This window comes from Schistosoma haematobium, chromosome 2, assembly GCF_000699445.3.
Source record: "Schistosoma haematobium chromosome 2, whole genome shotgun sequence".
Classification (NCBI taxonomy): domain Eukaryota; kingdom Metazoa; phylum Platyhelminthes; class Trematoda; order Strigeidida; family Schistosomatidae; genus Schistosoma; species Schistosoma haematobium.
Window position 1 is genome coordinate 8,510,548 of NC_067197.1, and position 20,889 is coordinate 8,531,436.

General features: G+C 32.2%; 1 protein-coding gene across 1 annotated transcript in view; it reads right to left on the reverse strand.

Annotated features, from left to right (window-relative positions):
• Nucleotides 1-15,017, reverse strand: part of MS3_00006144 (uncharacterized protein) — a 70,471-nt gene extending 55,454 nt beyond the window's left edge. The window contains exon 1 of the mRNA XM_051214258.1: nt 12,291-15,017. Coding sequence (XP_051067411.1) covers nt 12,291-14,843 — 2,553 coding nt within the window. The 5' untranslated portion in view covers nt 14,844-15,017. The remainder of the gene's footprint in view (nt 1-12,290) is intronic.
• Between the last annotated feature and the right edge of the window lie 5,872 nt (nt 15,018-20,889).

Genomic DNA, 20,889 nt, shown 5'->3' on the forward strand with positions numbered 1-20,889 from the left:
TGTGTGTGTGCATTCAAGTATTCTTACGAGGTTTTTACCATAGATTCCGAGTCTTTCTCCTTCGACATAAATATATACGATCTTAATTAAGTAGAATGGATGATTTTGATTATTAATAAATGTATTCCATTTATATAAGGATACCGTTTGTCTAAAGATATTATCTCAGAATATGAATACAGAAGTGGATTTAACCAAATTATCAATAATATTAACATGGAATAATAATAATAATCATAATAATAATTACGAATGTATTTTCTGATGAAGATATGTAAACAAATAATGCAATGGTTAAAGGAATTGTATATTTCAGTTTACACTATATGACTGATGAATTCCAATTGTTAAGAGTACTGTTGTTCTAAGCATGTATTAGTCAGTGAGTGTGACTTACATACTTACGCCTCGTGGAGGAGCATAGAGCATCAGCCAGCATTCACCATCCAACTCTGTCCTCCACAATCCATTCCAGATCCTTCCACTTGCTACTCATCATTTTCATGTCTGCTTCCAAGTTCCAACATAGTGTGTTCTTCAACGTCCCCCATCTTTTCCACTTCCCTTCACCATTCCAAGTTACGGCATGCCTCATCATGCAGTTTGGTGATTTCCACAACTTATGTCTTATCCAATTACAACGTGTTTTCCTAATTTCCTATTAACAGGGAACCTGGTTTGTTCTCTCCCACAGTACGCTGTGGTTGATGGTATCCAGTCAATCGATGTTGAGTATCTTGCATAGATAACCATTTATAAATAATTGCACCTTCTTGATGATGTTTGTAGTAGTTCTCCACGTATCAGCTCCATATAATACGACTGTCTTGACGTTCGTGTTGTAGATTCTGATTTTAATATTTGTTGACAGACAGTTGTTTTGAGTTGCATATATTCTTCAGTTATCAGAATACAGCCCTTGCTTTGCCGATCCTTGCTTTTACGTTTTTATCACGTCATCCTTATTCATCGATGATGCTTCCTAGGTGCGTGGTAGATTCCACCTCTTCCAGAGTTTCTTCAAGTGTGATTGGGTTGGTGTACTCCGTGTTATAGTCGAGGATCTTCCGTTTTTCCTTGTGTATGCTGAGGCCTACTACAACAGAGACTGCTGCTACACTGGCTATCTTTACATTCATCTGTTGGTGTATATGGAATATAAGAGCTAGATCATCTACGAAGTTCACGAAAATGTGACTACTGTATAAACTTTTAGTTCGTGTAACAGTCAGGAGTTTTGATAAAGCAACGAAAAATGGGATAGATTAAGAAAATTTTATTTATTTGAAACATACATTCCGACAATCTGATCACATACATACTTCTCAAGGTATTTTTATATATAAAAGCTAAAAAATGTTAGTCTAATATTTTGCATACATAAATGTCTTGACAAATGTAATCAAACTACTCGGAATGTAGCACACATATACATTGCACCTTTAAAAAAATCTTTTCCATCTTCTCATTTTTCCATCAAAATTCATAGAAACAGACTAATTGGTTTACAGTAAGAAGTTTATAAAAATATTGATATAAATTAAGTTTATCCTAATATCTTAGGTGAGTGGTACAATCAAGGCCCTTCAATGGTACTTATAATCAGGGAGGGGTTTTGTGGATATTGCGACTCAAACGAAGCTAGACCAACATGGAAAACCTGGAAGCACTGGACGGCCATTTCGTCCTAGTTTGAGACTCCTCAGTAGTGCTCATCCACAATCCTGCCCCGCGAGGTTCAAACCCAGGACCTATTACTCTCACGTGCGAGCGCTTAACCAATAAACCACTGATCCAGCCAGGATCCAATGGTGTTAATGTTTAACTTCAAACAATCCAAAAAACGGCTGTTCAGTGCTTTTGGGTTTTCCATGGTGGTCTAGCTTCAATTGAATTATGAATTCAACTATTAAAGGTACTTATGTCTGTTTGAATTTGTTCAAGGTGTACTTCTTATTCATATTAACATAAACATCATTAACCTAAATATAATTTATTTTACTATCATTACCTTTAACATCTGGTTTTGATTAAGTTTAAATTCACTATACTTTCATAATTATTTCTGTAATTACTTTGATGGTAAACAACTGTTTACTGAATATGATGTAAAGTAAATCATTTATATATACACAATTTGGTTTGGTTTAATTATTGATTTATGAACTAATTTATGCCTCATGTGAGTTTTTACTGAACCCTATTATATGTCATGTAATAAGTAATATATCTTTTCTATTATCTTGATTAATTAATTGGTCAAATAATGTACGAAATACGATGGTGCCTTAGAGAGGCAGAGAGAGAGATGGATAGTAATTATGTTATTCTTACTTGGCTTGGTAATTCCCAAACTTTTACAGGAGTTTGAAGTGTTTACTTAGAAATGTACCATATATTTAATGTCATCTTATTTCTAGATATGTTTATGCTAAAATATTGGTACAATTATGTATATAACGTTTCGTTTTATGAAAGATTATAGAAATACGTTAGATTATTGTTTCTGTAAACATTTTTCGTGAGGAAATTCTCGGGGTTCTAATGAGAATCCGTGACCAGTGGAGCTAATCCATATCAGGTAGAGACAGGTATCTACCTCAGTACAATGGATGATGATCGCGCAATTTCTTGGATTGGTTGAAATTGGACAATAACACCGTTGGATGTTAACCGGATCAGTAGTCTAAGGTTAGGCGTTCGCACGCATGACTGAAGGCCCTGGGTTTGAATCCCGTGAGTTGGATCGTGGACGTGCATAGCTGAGGAGTCCTGTGCTAAAACAAAACGGCCGTCCAGTGGTTCCAGCTATTCAATGGTGAACTAATATCAATCGGTTCATGATCTCAATCAAAAACTTAATAATCTTCACAACCCTATACTGATATCAGAAATCATTATCTAGAAGAAAAAAACTTAACAAAGATATTCATTGAATACACTTAAAATGAACCACTGGTTTCCAATTACATCATTTAATGTTTTTTTGATTATTACTTTTAATTCACAAAACTGAAATAATTTTGCAAGTATATTTAATACTACTTAGTAAATAGTTTGATAGTTATGAAATTTCTTTCAGTTTAGTACTACAGTAAGAATATTCTGTCTTTGTATGTTTAGTTATCCAGCTACATGTTTGATACCATAAAAGTTTCAGCATGATTTCTATACAAAATGTGAAATTGTTGGGGGACTCAGAAAATTCCACGAAAAAATCCCTAAAAGGGCATTGAAAACACTGAGAAACAACTTATCTAATCACTATTCAATAGAAGTTTACTAGAAACATCGGATTATATGATTATCTATTCTGCTACTATGTTTAGTAACGTTCCAGAAGACCAAGGCCATCTAAAATGTTATAAATATCCTAGATTTTCTGTACATAGAAGAACCTTGGAGTAAAGCATTTTCATATTTTTTGCCTTTTCTCTTGTATACAATTTGTTGTGTAGATTTAGTCTGGAGGTTATAAGAAGAGCTTAGGAAACTGAAGATTTATCAGAAATAAATTGAAAATAACTTATTTTGGATTATCGCTAAATAGAAAATACTGACTCATTAATAGCGGTGTAAAGAATTTGTGCTTAGTTTGAAAAAATAAGAATTTCCGGAGACCTATTTCACATTTGTGAGTATTCAATTCACCTTTCTTTTTGCAATGTAGTTAAACATATTGACTTTGAATTACTCAAGCTACATGACCACTAGTATATTTGGTACATCCAGCCTACAATTCTTAAATAAGACGACATACACATGTCTGATTCCAACACTAGACATGGTTCAACTTCGTTTAGGCGAACTTGTGACCTAATGAAAATATATAGCGGTGATCTGCATTAGATCTACATAGGTAGGAAAAAAATTACTGACTAATTACAAAACTTATTATCAATAATGGGAAGACTTAAATTCATACAAATGAAAGTTTAGTAATCGTATTCAATATCTCATTTATGTTAACAAAACTGATGAGCTAAACCATGAAGAATATAATACTTTTGCGGTTGTTGAAGACTAAAAATTCACTAGTATATAAATTGTACACAGCAAAGTGACTTGGTAGTATACTTCAACGAAGTTATTCAGTCTTAAGTAAATGTTAAACCTTTACTACACTAAAACATTGATAAGTAAATTTTATGAACAATATATAACCTTACAATTGTTGAGTCCATTTTACCGATGAACGTGCTAGTTAAAAGAGTAGTGTTCATGGATCTGACAATATCTATATGTAATAGATTATTATCATTCGAATGTGAAAGCTTTCAATATCCTAAATGATAAGTTTATTCTGAGAGGTCCTAAATTCAACCATATTTTTAAGCAAATATACAAAATATATAGGAAACAATATAAAAGTTGTAAGAAACACTGATAAGTAACAGTTATTTACCCATTTTTCGATGTTTAGTTAATGTGGTATCAAAGCACTTTTGGGCATTTTCCTGAACATTTAATTGGTGAATACTACAAATATGAAGATGATTTTCATTTTCAAGCCCTAGATTTCACTTGATTTGTTGTATATTTTTATTCCATATATTGAGATGCGTTACAATGATGCATTCATAATCGACAAGTTACTTAATTACTTAGGCCTGTCACTCCTCGTGAATGAGCATTGGCCGCTCACCAGTATTCTCCATCCAACCCTGTCCTGGGCAATCCTTTCCAGCTCCTTCCAGTTGTTATTCATCCTTTCCATGTCCGCTTTTATTTCCCGACGTAATGTGTCCTTTCGCCTTCCTCTTTTCCACTTCCCTTCAGGATTCCATGTTGTTCATAATCGACAGATGTGAACAAATTCAGATGCTTGAAATGAAATTCCTAGTGAAAATTGCCCTCATATATACAATACTCATCATATAAATGCAAGAGAAAAAGCCTGTAAATACTAAATATAACTAGCGCTTTTACTTACCACCATCAACTCAATCACACTTGATGGCGAAACTCTAGAAGAGGTGGAATCTACCACGCACATAGGAAGCATCATCGGTGAATAAGGAGGATTTGATAAAAACGTAAAAGCAAGGATCGGCAAAGCAAGGGCTGTATTCTGATAACTGAAGAATATATGCAACTCAAAACAACTGTCTGTCAACAAATATTAAAATCAGAATCTACAACACGAACGTCAAGACAGTCGTATTATATGGAGCTGATACGTGGAGAACTACTACAAACATCATCAAGAAGGTGCAATTATTTATAAATGGTTATCTATGCAAGATACTCAACATCGATTGACTGGATACCATCAACCACAGCGTACTGTGGGAGAGAACAAACCAGGTTCCCTGTTAATAGGAAATTAGGAAAACACGTTGTAATTGGATAAGACATAAGTTGTGGAAATCACCAAACTGCATGATGAGGCATGCCGTAACTTGGAATGGTGAAGGGAAGTGGAAAAGATGGGGGACGTTGAAGAACACACTATGTTGGAACTTGGAAGCAGACATGAAAATGATGAGTAGCAAGTGGAAGGATCTGGAATGGATTGTGGAGGACAGAGTTGGATGGTGAATGCTGGCTGATGCTCTATGCTTCTCGAAGATGCGTAACAATCGTAAGTAAGTAAGTGAGTCCAATTTTCTTATTGGTTGCATTTGATTAAAGGATTGTTGTCATGAACTAATGGTGGCAGCACTCACCTTTCATTTGTCAAGTTGAATGTACAGAATGTATCCTATATCTCTGACTGTTAAATCTTATGGTAATTCCAAAGTTATGGAACAATCTAACAGGGTCTCATTATAATGCATAAGGATCACGGATTTTAGCCCTAATATGCATATTCAATATCGGTTGAATATGTTTTAATTTCGACGAAAGTATCACGATGATGTAAATAAAAGAGAAAGATCTTTCTGTTACCATTTCATGAGATCAACTGGGTCTAACAAACACTAATAACCAGTGTTACTACTTTGGTGGATATTTTCAAATTCATATAAGAGGTATCAATATTGGAGGTATTCGTGACCAGATATAGTCTTCTGGACAATACTACCTAATTGTGGGGATTATTCAAACAGTCTTTATAAGGATATAGTATAACGTCAGAATGAAGTTGTGAATAAATGCATTTCAATCATATAGAAGATAATCTGAAACATAACCAACTCTTAGTTATTTTTTTTAAAATATGACAATGATTGATTAGAGTTTGACTCTCATCAGAAGTATCAGTTCCCTCTAGATTTACCATGTTTCCTGATGATCAATTCTGACTAGCATATGACTTAATCTCAATGGTTTATTCTTAAAAAAATGTCTTTATCTATTTAATATCAAATCGATAATCAACTTCATACAATGACAGAAAATGTTCCATATACTTTCGTTAGATCATGTTTATATCATATTTATCTATTTTCTTTGATTTTCACTCATTCAGGAAATTCTTTCTTTTCAGTAATGGATAATTCTATTCATTAGTTGCATCACTTCATCTCTACATATTATTTCCGATAATTCCAGCAATCATTGATTGTCTTAGAAATATTGCTCTCATCTGCTGGGATCACCGGGTAAGTAATAGTGAGGTTAGACGTAGGGTATTAGGGAATGATGGTTAATCAGTTGATGAGGTTGTGAATCTTCATCGACTGAGATGGTTGGCCCACGTGTTACGTATGCCTGAACACCGATTACCACGACGTGCAATGCTAACCGGTGTTGGAGATGGTTGGAAGAAAATTAGGGGCGGCCAAACCAAAACATGGTATCAGTGCTTGAAGTCACTAAGTTCTACTCTGAGCCATGTTGGTAGATGCAGACTACTTGGTTGGGGTCCACGTGACTATCGTAACCAATGGTTGAAGACTCTTGGTGACATGGCTCAGAATCGATCACAATGGCGTTGATGTATACACTCTCTGTCTTCCCTTAAACTATGATATTAAAATCGCTTCATATCTTTCTTTCTACATACTAATTCTTTCTTCGTGTACTATATCCTTATAAACAATCTTTCTTTTATATATTACCACCACTGAATTAACCACTTCTATGAATTCGGTGTTCATCTTGCTGTGCAAATGAAGTATGGCAGCTTGGGTCGATGCACATATGCGTCTTGTCCTACGTTGTAGCTGGCTGACTGACTGACTGTCAATTAATCTAATTTGTTTTCTTCATTTCACTTTAATTTCCTAATAGTCTTTTTCTTTTCTTTTCTATGGCTATAAATTTGTCTGTTTGGTTTCAGATTTTATTTGATAAAACCAGACTAAAAGGTTCACCTCACAATAAGTCTAAGTAATTTCAAGTCAACTAGTTAATATATCCACATAGGTACTAAACCACCACTCCATAGTACATTGATTTTTAATAGATTTTGTATTATTACATTTGAAATACTCATAACAAGTTTGTTTGTTTGTTTGTTTTCAACAAAGAAATTCTTTTTTTCCCTAATGCATTATGGAACTTAATTTAATTACTACTTAAAAATGTTGCTAGTAAGTAATATTTTCTGGAGTAAGACAAAATGACACTTGTTAATCATTATTTTGTTTAGAAAAAAAAAGAGTATTTCAATTGCTTTATTCAATACACGAATAGCAGAGTAATAGCCCATGGTAGTAGTAGTAGTAATACTGATATTAATAATAATAGTAACAATAATACAGGAAGTGTCCCTTTTCTTTCTGTAAATCAACCTTATTTAATGTAACAGGAAACATAATTCTTTGTGGTAAATTAGCAGTAATATTATTCTATTCAAATGATAATACACTTTGTAGACTTCCTGGTGTTATTATTATTATTATTACAATTACTATCATACTGTTATTAATTGGTACTTGTATTGATTGTACTACAGCAGAGAAAGAAAGAATAATCATGCTAATCAAAGAAGAAAAAATCGATGTAATCATGTATAAATGCGTGTGTATAGGTATGTGTGTGTGTGTGCGTATGTGATTTTTGCAACCATTTGTAATTAATAATATGATCAAAATTACTTTGTCTCGTTAGAATGATGAACAAGTTATTAAATGTTTGAAATGATAGATCACTCAATATTCACCTATCAAACAAACTTCTAAGCATAACAATAAAAATTTATATAAACTAACGATTTATATCAATTATAGAGATGTATCGCTCAATTTTGTGGATTAGTTGGAGTTAGACATTAACACCGTTGGATGCAGACTCAATTGTTTAGTGGTTAAGTGCTAGCGCGCGAAACCAGTAGGTCCTGGGTTCGAATCTCGCGAGGGGGCGTGGTCGTGGATGCGCACTGCTGAAGAGTCCCACAACAGGACAAAACGGCTATCCAGTGCTTCCAGGTTTTCATTGGTGGTCTAGCTTCAACTAACTCATGATCTTAACCATTGAATTTACTATAATATCCACAAAACCCATCTAAAATTATAGAGGTGTTTAGTAAACTTATTTGAATAATTATAACATAATTCAATGTAATAATGACTATGTTACGAAACTGAACGGTGATTAGAATTCGCTTTCACATTTGATGTAATGAACATTGATTTAGTCATATCTTGCTGAATGGAAATAAATTCGAAAAAAGGATCATCTACTTAAACCTTTAAGACAAGTAATTTACATATATGTATATGGTGAAGTAAATTTTTCAGCTTAAGATTTGTTTTATATACTTAATTATCTATGTTTACTATAGAATATAGAAAGCTTGGAACTTGTAATAAATATAAAAACAGAAAATTCAATAGAGGAAACATTAATGTAGTTAATATGTTTCTATGTTTATCTCTCTTCTTTTTAAAAGAAACGGAAAGAGGGGGAATACAATGGAATTTATATCTTAAATAAGGTATTCAGTGATTATATATATATATATATATATATATATATATATATATATGTTGGAGGTAGAATCGGTTGTAAACTTTTGCTACGTAAATGACAACCAATCACTACCACAAAAGCTTTTTTCTGGAAACTTTTTAAAATCGTCACATAATCACTGAACATACCAGAGGGATTTACAACGATACTGTATATTTTGATGGTTGAGATCATCAGTCAGTTGAAACTAGACCACCAAGGAAAACCTGGAAGTACTGGACAGCCTTTTCGCCCCTCCATGGCACTCCTCAGTAGTGCACATTCACGATCTCAACTCGCGAAATCCAAACCCAGGACCTATCGGTCTCACACGCGAACTCTCAAACTCTAGACCACTGATCCCACAGGGATCCAATGGTGTTAATGTATAACTTCAACTAATCCACGAAATTCTGTGACATACCCACCACTGTCTTCAGTGAGCTACCATCTCACAACAGACACGGTTGAACTTCACTGGTCACTACTTGTCATTAGAACTCTAGGATATACCTCCTGAAGCTTGTCACCAGTGAGAATATGTTACTTAGTAACAGAAGTTTTCTGGATATTATAATAATTTCAATAGTTGGGATCATGAGTCAATTGAATCCAACCTACCAATTGACTTATGATCTCAACTATTAAAATTACTATACTATCCACAAAACTTCCTCTGATATTGTATATTTCATTCAAAAAAATTCATCATTGTAACCTAAATGCACAGTACTGTGTGTGGCGTATATATATTGGCGCTTTCTTGTACCAATATTTATGTGTTCAAATAAATAAATAGTACTGAACAAACCTGTTCAATTTATTATTATTATGATGGTGATTATGATTAGAAATGTTAGTACAATTAGGAGAAAAAATGAAGAGATATATGCGCTTCATTCTATAACCTTTCTACCTAGTGTACTTTATAAACATACAAATAATAATGATTCGGTGAAAAATTGTTACTGAGTCAATTTATATAGTACAATATATAAGTCTATAAAATATATAATTTTTGTACGTATGTATATCGGTATATGTGTTGCCATGTATATCATCGAATCACATAAAAATACGTAACATTACTTTAGAAGTGCAATAAACACATACACACTTGTTTAAGTACAATCAATATAATCAATACATGTTATCCCAGGTTATGTATCTGTATAAATGTATATAGTTACATGTTTACAATTTATTACAAATGCTAGTCGAATAAGTCAAAATAAATCTCCTTATATTCGATGGAGAAAAAAAAAGAAGAAAAAACGAACAAAAGAAAACAAATAAACAAATAATATGAGAATAAAGAAATGTGTATAACATGTAAAGGTCAATTAAACTGTAATTTAATGGAATCAATTTAGGGTATAAATTATCTGTGCAAATATATCTATGTACTATAGTGTGTTTTTCAAGTATCCATATAAAGTACATAATTATAGTAACCAGTTGGTATTGTTTTGCTTGTATCTTCCCATTAAATTTTAACACTGCATTTGATCAGTCTGTTATTGGTATATATGTACACTATGCGTATGCCTCGATATTGCCTTAATTCACAAGCTTTTATAAGCAAAGATGAACGATGGCTAGTAGTGGAATCCAGGACGCGCGTTTCGTCCTATTTGGGACGCGTCAGCTGGATTCCACTGATAGTCACTATCCATCTTTCCTTATAAAAGATAATAACCAGGTTTACTTACAATATAATAGTTTAGTATGGACTTGTTGAAGTTTATATCAGTCAAACAGTATACGTTTTATTTTGTTCGATATAAAATAATAGATAAACCAAAATTAAATATAACCTAGTTCTGAAATAATAATAATAATAATAATAATAATAATAATAAAGATTTTACATGATCAGATGCAATTATTTTAGTACTGGCTGAATGGAATTTTGATTTTATTTTATTTGAACACATATATATTGGTACAGGAGTGCGCCAAATATATGTGCGCCACACAATTTCAGTTCATTAATTGCGTGTGGGCTGCGATACTGCCCGGGTGCCCAGACCGAAGCAGGTGGTTATCTTAGGGGCCACACCCCGAGCCTTTGACCTAAAGGTCTAACCCACAAGGCAGTGGAGCATCGTAAGGAGATGCAGTCCCATGGTAGCCGGTGACCGAAAATTGGTTCATACGCCATTTGTTCCCGCAGGATACTGGTACCCATGTGCACCATAGATTTGGAATCCGGTTCAAGCGCCGGACATTCGCTTTTCGTCCTCTCATTTTCGTAAACAACACCCCTGCCACGAGAAGGCAGTGAGTAGGACTTCCCTGGCAGAGGCTGTATGCGCGCGGCCGTGTGAGAGTATTTCGAGAGGGAGGGCAGGCCCACCCCGCTCTCGGCCATACCAGGGCGTTTGGGGGCTGAATGGAATAAATATGATGACTTGTTTTCTCACTTTTGTAAATAACTAATTAGGTTTATAGGATAAACAGACTGATCTATATAAGCAGTGGAATATAGAACACTCATTTAGCCTTCATTAGAAATACTTAGTTGGATGTAACTGCGAAATTACAACGTCGAAGCAATCTACACAGGGTATATATATACCAACAGAGATGGATTGAATTTCAGTCCTAAATATCAATAGTAGAATTGTATAGAACATAACGATTAATAATATGATCTAATTAGGGTGTTGGGAATAAATCCTAAGCAATTAAATGTTTAAAACCTGACAATAACAGACACATGAAAACCTCTGTGAACAAATATTCCAACAAAAAATGACTAGTTCTTTTGGGGGAAAGTATAATAAAGAAACGAAGATTATCAGAACTATGTTAGTTATATTAGCACATTACATTTCGAACAATCAGATTACATATGTACTTGTTAATAACCTTTATATATACATAGAGAGGAATAATCATGATCTCTATATTAGCTTGTTTGAACATGTAACTAGATGTTTGCGAAAACAAATAAAATCAAATGATTCAATAAGAGTAGATGATAAACATCCATTGTCATCTATTACAAAACATATAGTTGAAGCAGGTCATAAGATTGATCTTAATACGAATAGATTCGTAATAACGTCTCTAACTTATACACAAAGTTACACAGCTTTTGTGCTTAATACAACATCAGATTAGTGATAAACCTTGGTTTAAGAACGCTAAATAGCACAAATCCTAGATCAAACAATACATACTAAAGGTTACATTCAATTTCTAAGAAAAATGCTAACCAATTTATCATCAACTTTATGTTATAACTTATCATAAGCTTAATCCATTCAAACTAAATAGAAATAGTGCAAACTTCTCATGAAGTGACAATCGCATTCAAATGATAAATATCAGCTTCATTGAATATTTCACTTCAATTTGATTCAATTGTTCATATTCAACAATTAAATGATACAAGAAGATACAACTGATACACTGACAATCATGTTCAGACATCAACTTACTTGATAATGTGGTTTTTGACCTTCAACTACGGTAAATTCATATGATGATTCATTAAACATTGGTTTACAATCATTTAAATCATCTATTGTAATAATGATTTGAGCAGAAGTTTTATACATTGAATTAACTTTATCATCTTCAGTTAAATATAACTGATTTTTATTAATTGCTTCCACTGTACAATTGATCAATGCAATACTTTCACGATCTAATGCAATTTGACTAATTAATTCACCTGTATTCTCATTGATCGATATAAGATTCTTTTCAATATGAAGGGAATTGATTGAAGAACACATAGTATCTGATAATGCAGTTGCTAGTGTATATTCTTGTGAAACTAATCGATAGATAATTTCAGCGTTTTTTCCTAAATCTGCATCAGTAGCTCGAACTTGTATTATTGGTGTAGAAGGATCAAGACCTTCTTTAATTTTAGAAAAGTAAAATTGACGATCAAACACTGGTGGTGAGTCATTTATATCATCTACTTGTATTAAGATACTAGTTTCAGCTGTTAAAGGAGGTTCACCAGAATCCCAACATTCAATTTTTACACTGTGAGATGATTTAGTCTCTCTATCTAATGATTTTTTTAGTACTAATTTAAAATCTGTATTCGTCACTGTGTGAAGTGGTAAAACCTCAAACGAATCATGTTTACTACGACATTCGGATTTTGCTTCTCTACTCATAAGTTGATTTGATCTACTTTGTGGTATAATATCATCAGAATCGATTACATTAATCATGGCAACAAGTGAGCCTAATTGAGCATCTTCAGCAATCCATATTTGATTGCCTCTTGAAGACAAGCGTAGATGTGATGCTACATGAATTGATGGAGGATTCATATTGATTTTTCGAATACTAACAAGTAGAGTCATTTCTGTGATATGTATTTGATCGCTAACTTGAATTGGTATGCGATGACCAATTAATGGTATAGGTGAAGCTGTATCCATTCTATTATTCACGTTTGCAACTGTATTAATGCTATCCAAAGAAAGTACACTGGCATTCTGATAGCTTAATGGCATGATAAGGATTAATTCTCCAGTTTCTGAATTCAGTCGAAAACATCTCAACACTTCCGCAGTAGCTGATGGTCCAATTTTATATACTAAAGAATTATGATCAGCAGAATCTAAGTCATTAGCTGATGCTTGATATATAACTGTACCGGGTTTTGTATTTTCTGGAATAATGACAACTTGGTCGGGATTCCTAAATATCGGTGCATTGTCATTCTTATCAATCAGCAGTACACGTATCAGCACTGATCCTGTATGCCTATTCGATACATTCGGAAGTGAATAAGTACCACTTGGAGTGTAATGTCTCTCAGAATGACTTTGAACTGTTTCACCACCATCAATTGCATATAAAATAAGTTCATATGTAGGACGTGTTTCACGGTCTAAATCTTCTTCAATACGAAGTATTAATGAAAATTTTTGTGTCTTAGAATTTGAATTATCCAATGCACGTACATCTAAACTGAATGGTTGTTTATCTTGTATCTCTTTATTTAATGAACTTGAATAATAATCTTTACTAGTTTGATCAATATTTTCTTTCAATGGCTTGTTTTCTAATTCATAAGCTACAACTGTATGCATAGGTCCTTGATCAGGATCTATCGCTTCTGGCAATTGATAACCTGTTCCAATTGCTGTATGTTCTGGAATTTCTAATTCAATTACAGATTGTACCCATCTTGGTGTATTATCATTAATATCTAATATATAAATAATAATCTCTAAAAATTGTTCACTATCCGTATGAAATAATACAAGCATACGTAATGCACAATCTGGTGAAATCATTGATAATTGTCCAGTTAATTTATCATCATTCATAATTTGTAGTTTATTATTATGATTATGATTATTAGTTGACCATAGATGATAATCCATTTGCCTTTCAGTATGACAACATGTTCCTGATGTATCACATAATGTTTCACGATCAATACGTGTACGTACTATTAAATCACCAGTAGTTTGATTTAAATTAATATATGGAATTGGTTTTAAATTCACAAATGGATTATTTCTATTTTGATTATGAATATTACTTATTAATGAATTAGTTAGTAACCAATTAGAATTTTGTAATTGTAATTTATCTAATAAATTACCTATTAAACTACCTATTTTCACTTCTTCAATAACAATAAATGCTAATTGAATTGTTGTTGTTGTTGATGATGATGATGATGTAATAGGATCATTATGATTAATTTGATCATTATTAACTAGATCATGTATAGAATATTTATTGATTGTATTCATTCCATATATTATTGATTTATTTAATTGATTAGAGGATATATCATGATTATTATTATTATTATTATTATCACCAATGGTCACATTGGAATCGATTTGTATTTTACAATCAATTTCTGTTAATAAAATCAATAAATATAAATAGTGTATCATATAATTGATTTCTAATAAAATAATAATGATTCTTTTATTATATAAATAAAATTTTAATAAGATATTATTATCATAATTATTAATTCCATAAGCAAGTGTTATCATTACAATTGAGTTTGTTCAATAATCATGTATGTTAGATAATCGAATGAATGGACATTGTTATATACTACTTATTTCCCTATATATATCTATATATGGGTGAATTTTGTATAGATTATCATTCATGTAATAATCATATTATAAATGTTATTGAATCTTTTATTAAACATGATCCCAATTATAAACACAATATGATTGTATTGAAATAATAAAATAATAAATTTGAATGAATTATCATAATTAAATATTAACCAATCAGAAATTGGGAAAATTTTAAATTTATTATTAACAATTTGATTGGTTTATATTTAAGATGAAATGTGATTGGCTTTTATTTCTTTGTTTTTTTAACCCAGTTAATAATTGTAGTACTTTTAATCGACTGAAGCATAGGATAGTTTAAATGTTTATTACCAATTGAAGATTAACTTTATTGTTATTCACAATGTTGACATAATACCTGATAACTTACTTACTTGCTTACGCCTGTTACTCCTCATGAAGGAGCATAGGCCACTCACTAGCATTCTCCATCCAACCCTGTCCTGGGCAATCCTTTCTAGCTCCTTCCAGTTGTTATTAATCCTTTTCATATCTGCTTCTATTTCCCGACGTAATGTGTTCTTCGGCTTTCCTCTTTTCCGCTTCCCTTCATGATTCCAAGTTAGGGTTTGCCTCGTGATGCAGTTTGATGATTTGCGTAATGTATGTCCTATCCATTTTCATTGTCTTTTCCTAATTTCCTCTTCAATTGGAAGCTGGTTTGTTTTCTCCCACAGAAGGCTGTTGCTGATGGTATCCGGCTAATGGATGTTGAGTATCTTGCGTAGACAGATATTTATAAATACTTGTACTTTCTTGATTGTGGTTGTTGTAGTTCTCCAAGTTTCAGCTCCATACAGTAGAACTGCCTTGACGTTCGTATTGAAGATTGTCACTATGATATTGGTTGAAAGTTGTTTTGAGTTCCACATGTTCTTCAATTGTAGGAATGCAACCCTTGCTTTACCAATCCTCGCCTTTACATTTGCATCTGAATCTCCTTGTTAATCTATGATGCTTCCCAGGTACGTGAAGGATTCTACATCTTCCAGAGTTTCACCATCAAGTGTGATTGGATTGGTGTTCTCCGTGTTGTATTTGAGGACCTTAGTTTTCCCTTTGTGTATGACCTGATAACTAATCAAAATAAAGTGGGAATAATTACTCATATCATTGTAATCCATAAGAGAGGGTGTATCTCGCTCTCTGTAGTTGTTTTTTTTTACTGGCTTACATCAAAAATGCAAAGTTGTATAATACGTAAATATCACTTCATTATGGTATGAATGTGTCAAGTGTAGGGTACTCTGTCATAATGGATGAAAAATTACAACATAGAAAAAGACATAACTCCAATTATATCTATAATATAAATTATCCCAAATTAAACGATAAAAGAAAACATTCATAATTAATGACTATAATACACATAGATGACTTAACAACGTGGGATTTATCCCCAACCCTTATTATTTGTAATGTTATTAACGATGAAATAGCGTGATATATTTGTCGGGATGGAAAACAAATTAATGCTGATTTTTTTCTCTACTAGGAGTGAGGAGTAATGAAATAAGTAAACACATATGACTTTATGTTTAATGCTTTACGTAAGTATTACATTTCACATCATAAGTTCATATTGACAGGGAGAGAAAAAACTCTACAATGATGAGTCTGTAGATAACGCATTTTAATTCATCCTAAAACTGTTTATAACAATGAATCCCGATGATTAAGATTAATCTTACAAAACTTAATGACATTTAATAGATTTTCATTAATTGAGATCATGAGTCAATTGAAGCTAGATCACCATGGAAAACATGGAAGCACTAGACGTCCGTTTCATTCTATTGTAGGACTCCTCCTTTTTGAAATATTCCTACATAGAACCAAAAATGTCGCATTTTTGTCTATCATAATGGAAATTGAAATTGTTGAGTTGATTATCTACTAATTGTGGGTAAACATTTATATTTTATGAATTTGATCGTCAGCTCTTGTAATTCTTTTTTTTTTTTTCAATCCTATTAAATCCAACCTTTGGCTACCAGATACATTCAGTTTAGAAGATGAAATTAAGATAAATAAGACTTAGAATAATAGTATATAAATTATATTTTGATAGTGGCTAAGTATGGAATCCCATAACGGATACATTCTGTCATTTATTTCTAATGAAACGTCAACTTTACATAGATCCCTTATAATACTAAAGCCATTAACTTGTTCATTATCAAAATATCCATTTCAGTAGTTTATATATGAAGAGAGAATAAATGATTAAAGTGATCAATATGAATAAAGGGAAAATATGGGTAGTATTACTGTTCAAATTGTTGAAATTCTGTTGCTTACATCATAGACTAGACTTAGTTAAACAGCCACTGTAAACCTAAATAGCACTAAACAGATACAATCGAAACTAATCATTTCAGGTCTCTCATCAGAAAACTAAGTTAACATAAAAATGGGTTAGATTTCTGACTTAAATCAATCGTAATATAATTGAAAAATATTATGGAATAATTAATGTTAGAAACATAAACTATTGGGTTCTAGATAGATAAATCAAAGTTTTAATGCTCTCTAGATTATGTCCCGATAAGCATAATGAATGGTAACTTTTGGAATCCATTTATGGACCAATACTATACGTATATTTTTATCGTATAATTGTTAAATGAATAAACTATTCATATTCATGCCCCTCTTATTATGAGCTATATTTTGACCTATGAACTATTATTATACGATTTACCATTCTTGAATTATGCCCTGTCTATTAACTAAAACCTTCCACACTCATAGCCACATTTCGCTAAATCTTGTATAAATGTTGGCTCCTATTTTATGGTACGATGTGGTCTGTTTCATTGGTATATAAACCCTGTGTGTTTCAAATACATGATTCATATCGCAGAGGCTGAGATCGGTGTTATGAATTTAACCGGCAGGGCTAGTCAGGAAGAAGGAACGATAAAGACAGAAGACTGTTCGTAAAGGTTTTATGCATCATCGGTCCGATCGGTAATCCACTACTCTCTAATTGGCGATATCATTACGCTATGCATTAACAGGGCACGCAAACCACAAGTTATAACATAAATGATGTAAACGTCCTGTATCCAACCTCAGATTATGTAGTGAATACTCTATGTTGATAAGTTTAATCTTAGAATAATACAATTAACTATCCAGTGCTTCCTAGTTATTATTAATTGTCATATTGAGATTAGTCTATAATATGAACTATTAAAAATATTCTCTAAAGATATTATTCTATTGTTTTCTTTATACACTATATTAAACAGGTCGTGTATATTAATTATCATCATTATCATGCTTGTTTCAGGTATCATTTCATGGCATCAATTGAACTTGATTAATCAACTGAAATATATCTACCTTAAATAATTATTTATGATAATAGTTATTATGAAAAATGTAAGTTTGTTGTTTGTTGTTTGTTTTTTTTGGATCAAAAGTAGTAATGAAATTCAAGATTGAAAATGTATACGAGAATCACGTTTCTTTCAAATGAATAACAATATATGTATACACTTACTATATATTGAATGTTGTATAAGAGTACATTGTATAGATGATACGTGATTATTATTTTTAAAGTTTAATTTATATTACTCTATATAATCAAATGTTTCTATAGAATACAATTTTTATCATTAAAGATAATCATATTGTGGTATGTGCTACTTATATTGACATAAGTAGTATATGATGTTAGTCAGGAACAGAAGGTCTGGCAGCAGAGAGACAAGAGGATCGAACAGTAAAGAATGGAAACAGAATGTAATTTGTATGAAAATACAAGAATAATGAAGTCTGGGTCATTTTGAGACAACTGGTGGACATTTTGCAAATTAAGCATTTACTTTATGATTGTTAGATTTTATTAACAAGTCCTGTAGTTTTGTGTTAGATGTATTCGGTTGTCCTCACTGGTGTTCTTGTTCACTACAGAATGTTTTCATTTGGGAATAGGAGAATGTTTCAATCACCATTATGATAAGTATAGGGTCTTCCGGGTTTTCCATGGTGGTCTAGTTTCAATTGACTCATGATATCAACTATTGAAATCATTATTGAAAGCTTTTAAACATTAGAAGGCTGTTTCGTTCAAGTGCATATCCATGACTATAACACAGAGAATCGAAAATAAGCGTTTTGTTCTCAAATATGAACACTTAACGTCTAGACTACTGAGTCAGCTTTGTTAGGGTATAACCTTATTCGATTCAAGATATTGCATGACCATCTTTTATAATCTAAGATGAATAGCTCTCACATAGTCGACATGGCTGAACTCCATTGGCCACGGTTTCTCACCTTGAGAATTGTATCTAGAATCTGGTCACTAGTAAGTAGATGATAGTTTTCGGTACTGGTTTCTGCAGATGTTGTAGAATTTTCATAGATTTTGAATCAACTATACTGATGAATGTTGAGTTAGTAGTCAAGGGTCCTGGGTTTGATATATGGGATATGAATTACTGACAAAACTGCCATCCAGCGCTTCTGGACTTTAAATGATGGTTTAACTACAATCAGTTTGTGATTTAAAATCTATAATTGGTGTTATTTTTAATTGACTTGAATAGTCTGAGACATATAAATTTGTTTTTTTTTCATAGTTTCAAAACGTCGTGCTGAGAATTCTGTATTGTACTAAACATATAATATTGAATACAGCCATTAACTATAACAATGATCTAGGCTAGTAATGCATTTATCATACGACTAGTAGATGATATAAATTACTGATGCCAGCAATCACAATATCATCAAGGTTAGATAAATGATCACAAGTATCTTTATCCTGTTATTGAAAGGTTCAGTGGAGATGGAGCGTAACCAGATATATGTCGTTAGCGATCTAGTGGTATCGGACGAATACCAAGATCGTTCCAAAAGGAGTACAAGTGGAATCAGCGGGCAAGAGTACGAACGTACGAGGTCACAATCCGCGGAAAAGTAATGAAGAGTAGTGGAGTAGTAATATGGCTGTCTTTAGCATAGTTAAACAAACGAGCACAGCAAAATAATCACTGGTACAATTGGTTATAATAATGATTGTTTCGATTAAATCAATCGCGTTCTCTTGGTAAAAGTAAGTCACTACAAAGTAATGGACAACTTTTACTTTGCAGTATGGAGATTTTTAAAAAGGTGCACACACAATTTTGGCAAAGAATTAAACCAAGTAATTTTAGGTTTCACGCTAACACATTATCTTTAAACAACTAGGTTACTATGAAATGGTCCATTCTAGATCATTTTAATGGGCTATGACAAGAATTCCCAGAAATCAGGAGACAATTCATCTTACCATGTATATAACATGAAACCTCTCCGGCAATGGTCTTGGAATTTTGACACAAATATAAAAAGCACTTCATCAGATTTAATACTGACCAATATATGCACCAGTAGATAGAAAAGAAGTTCCTTTTCACTTTATCAATAAATTTTGTTTACAATTGAATAATGACACATCATCCCTCGATATTTTCACGAATATAGTTCGACAGCTAAAAGATCCAATAATAATTCGTTCAATTTTTACAACCATGTTATACAAATTTGTGATATGAATCCTTCTTTCTTAAAACCTTCATTATCTTCCAACATCATATCATCTGACTAAAGATTAACGAGGAAGAAAGTTGTACAATTTTTTTCAATAAATGTCAACAGAACAAGCTGTTAGTCAACTGAAGTGAAATTTCAACCGATTCTTTCCTCAAATACTATGCTGACAGTTATATTACTAAGAAAGGAAATAAAAAGTTCTTACTTTAACTATCCATCTCGAAGAAGTCTTACTCAATGAGATCGTTTTTCTAAGATATAGCGATTATTTCCCAATTTGAAAAAGAAACAAGAATTTGTAACTGAGGAAATATTGAATAGCTTACACAATTTTTTTTAGTAGCTACATATTTAGGTTAGTGTACGGTCAATAGATTCATCAGTATAGATT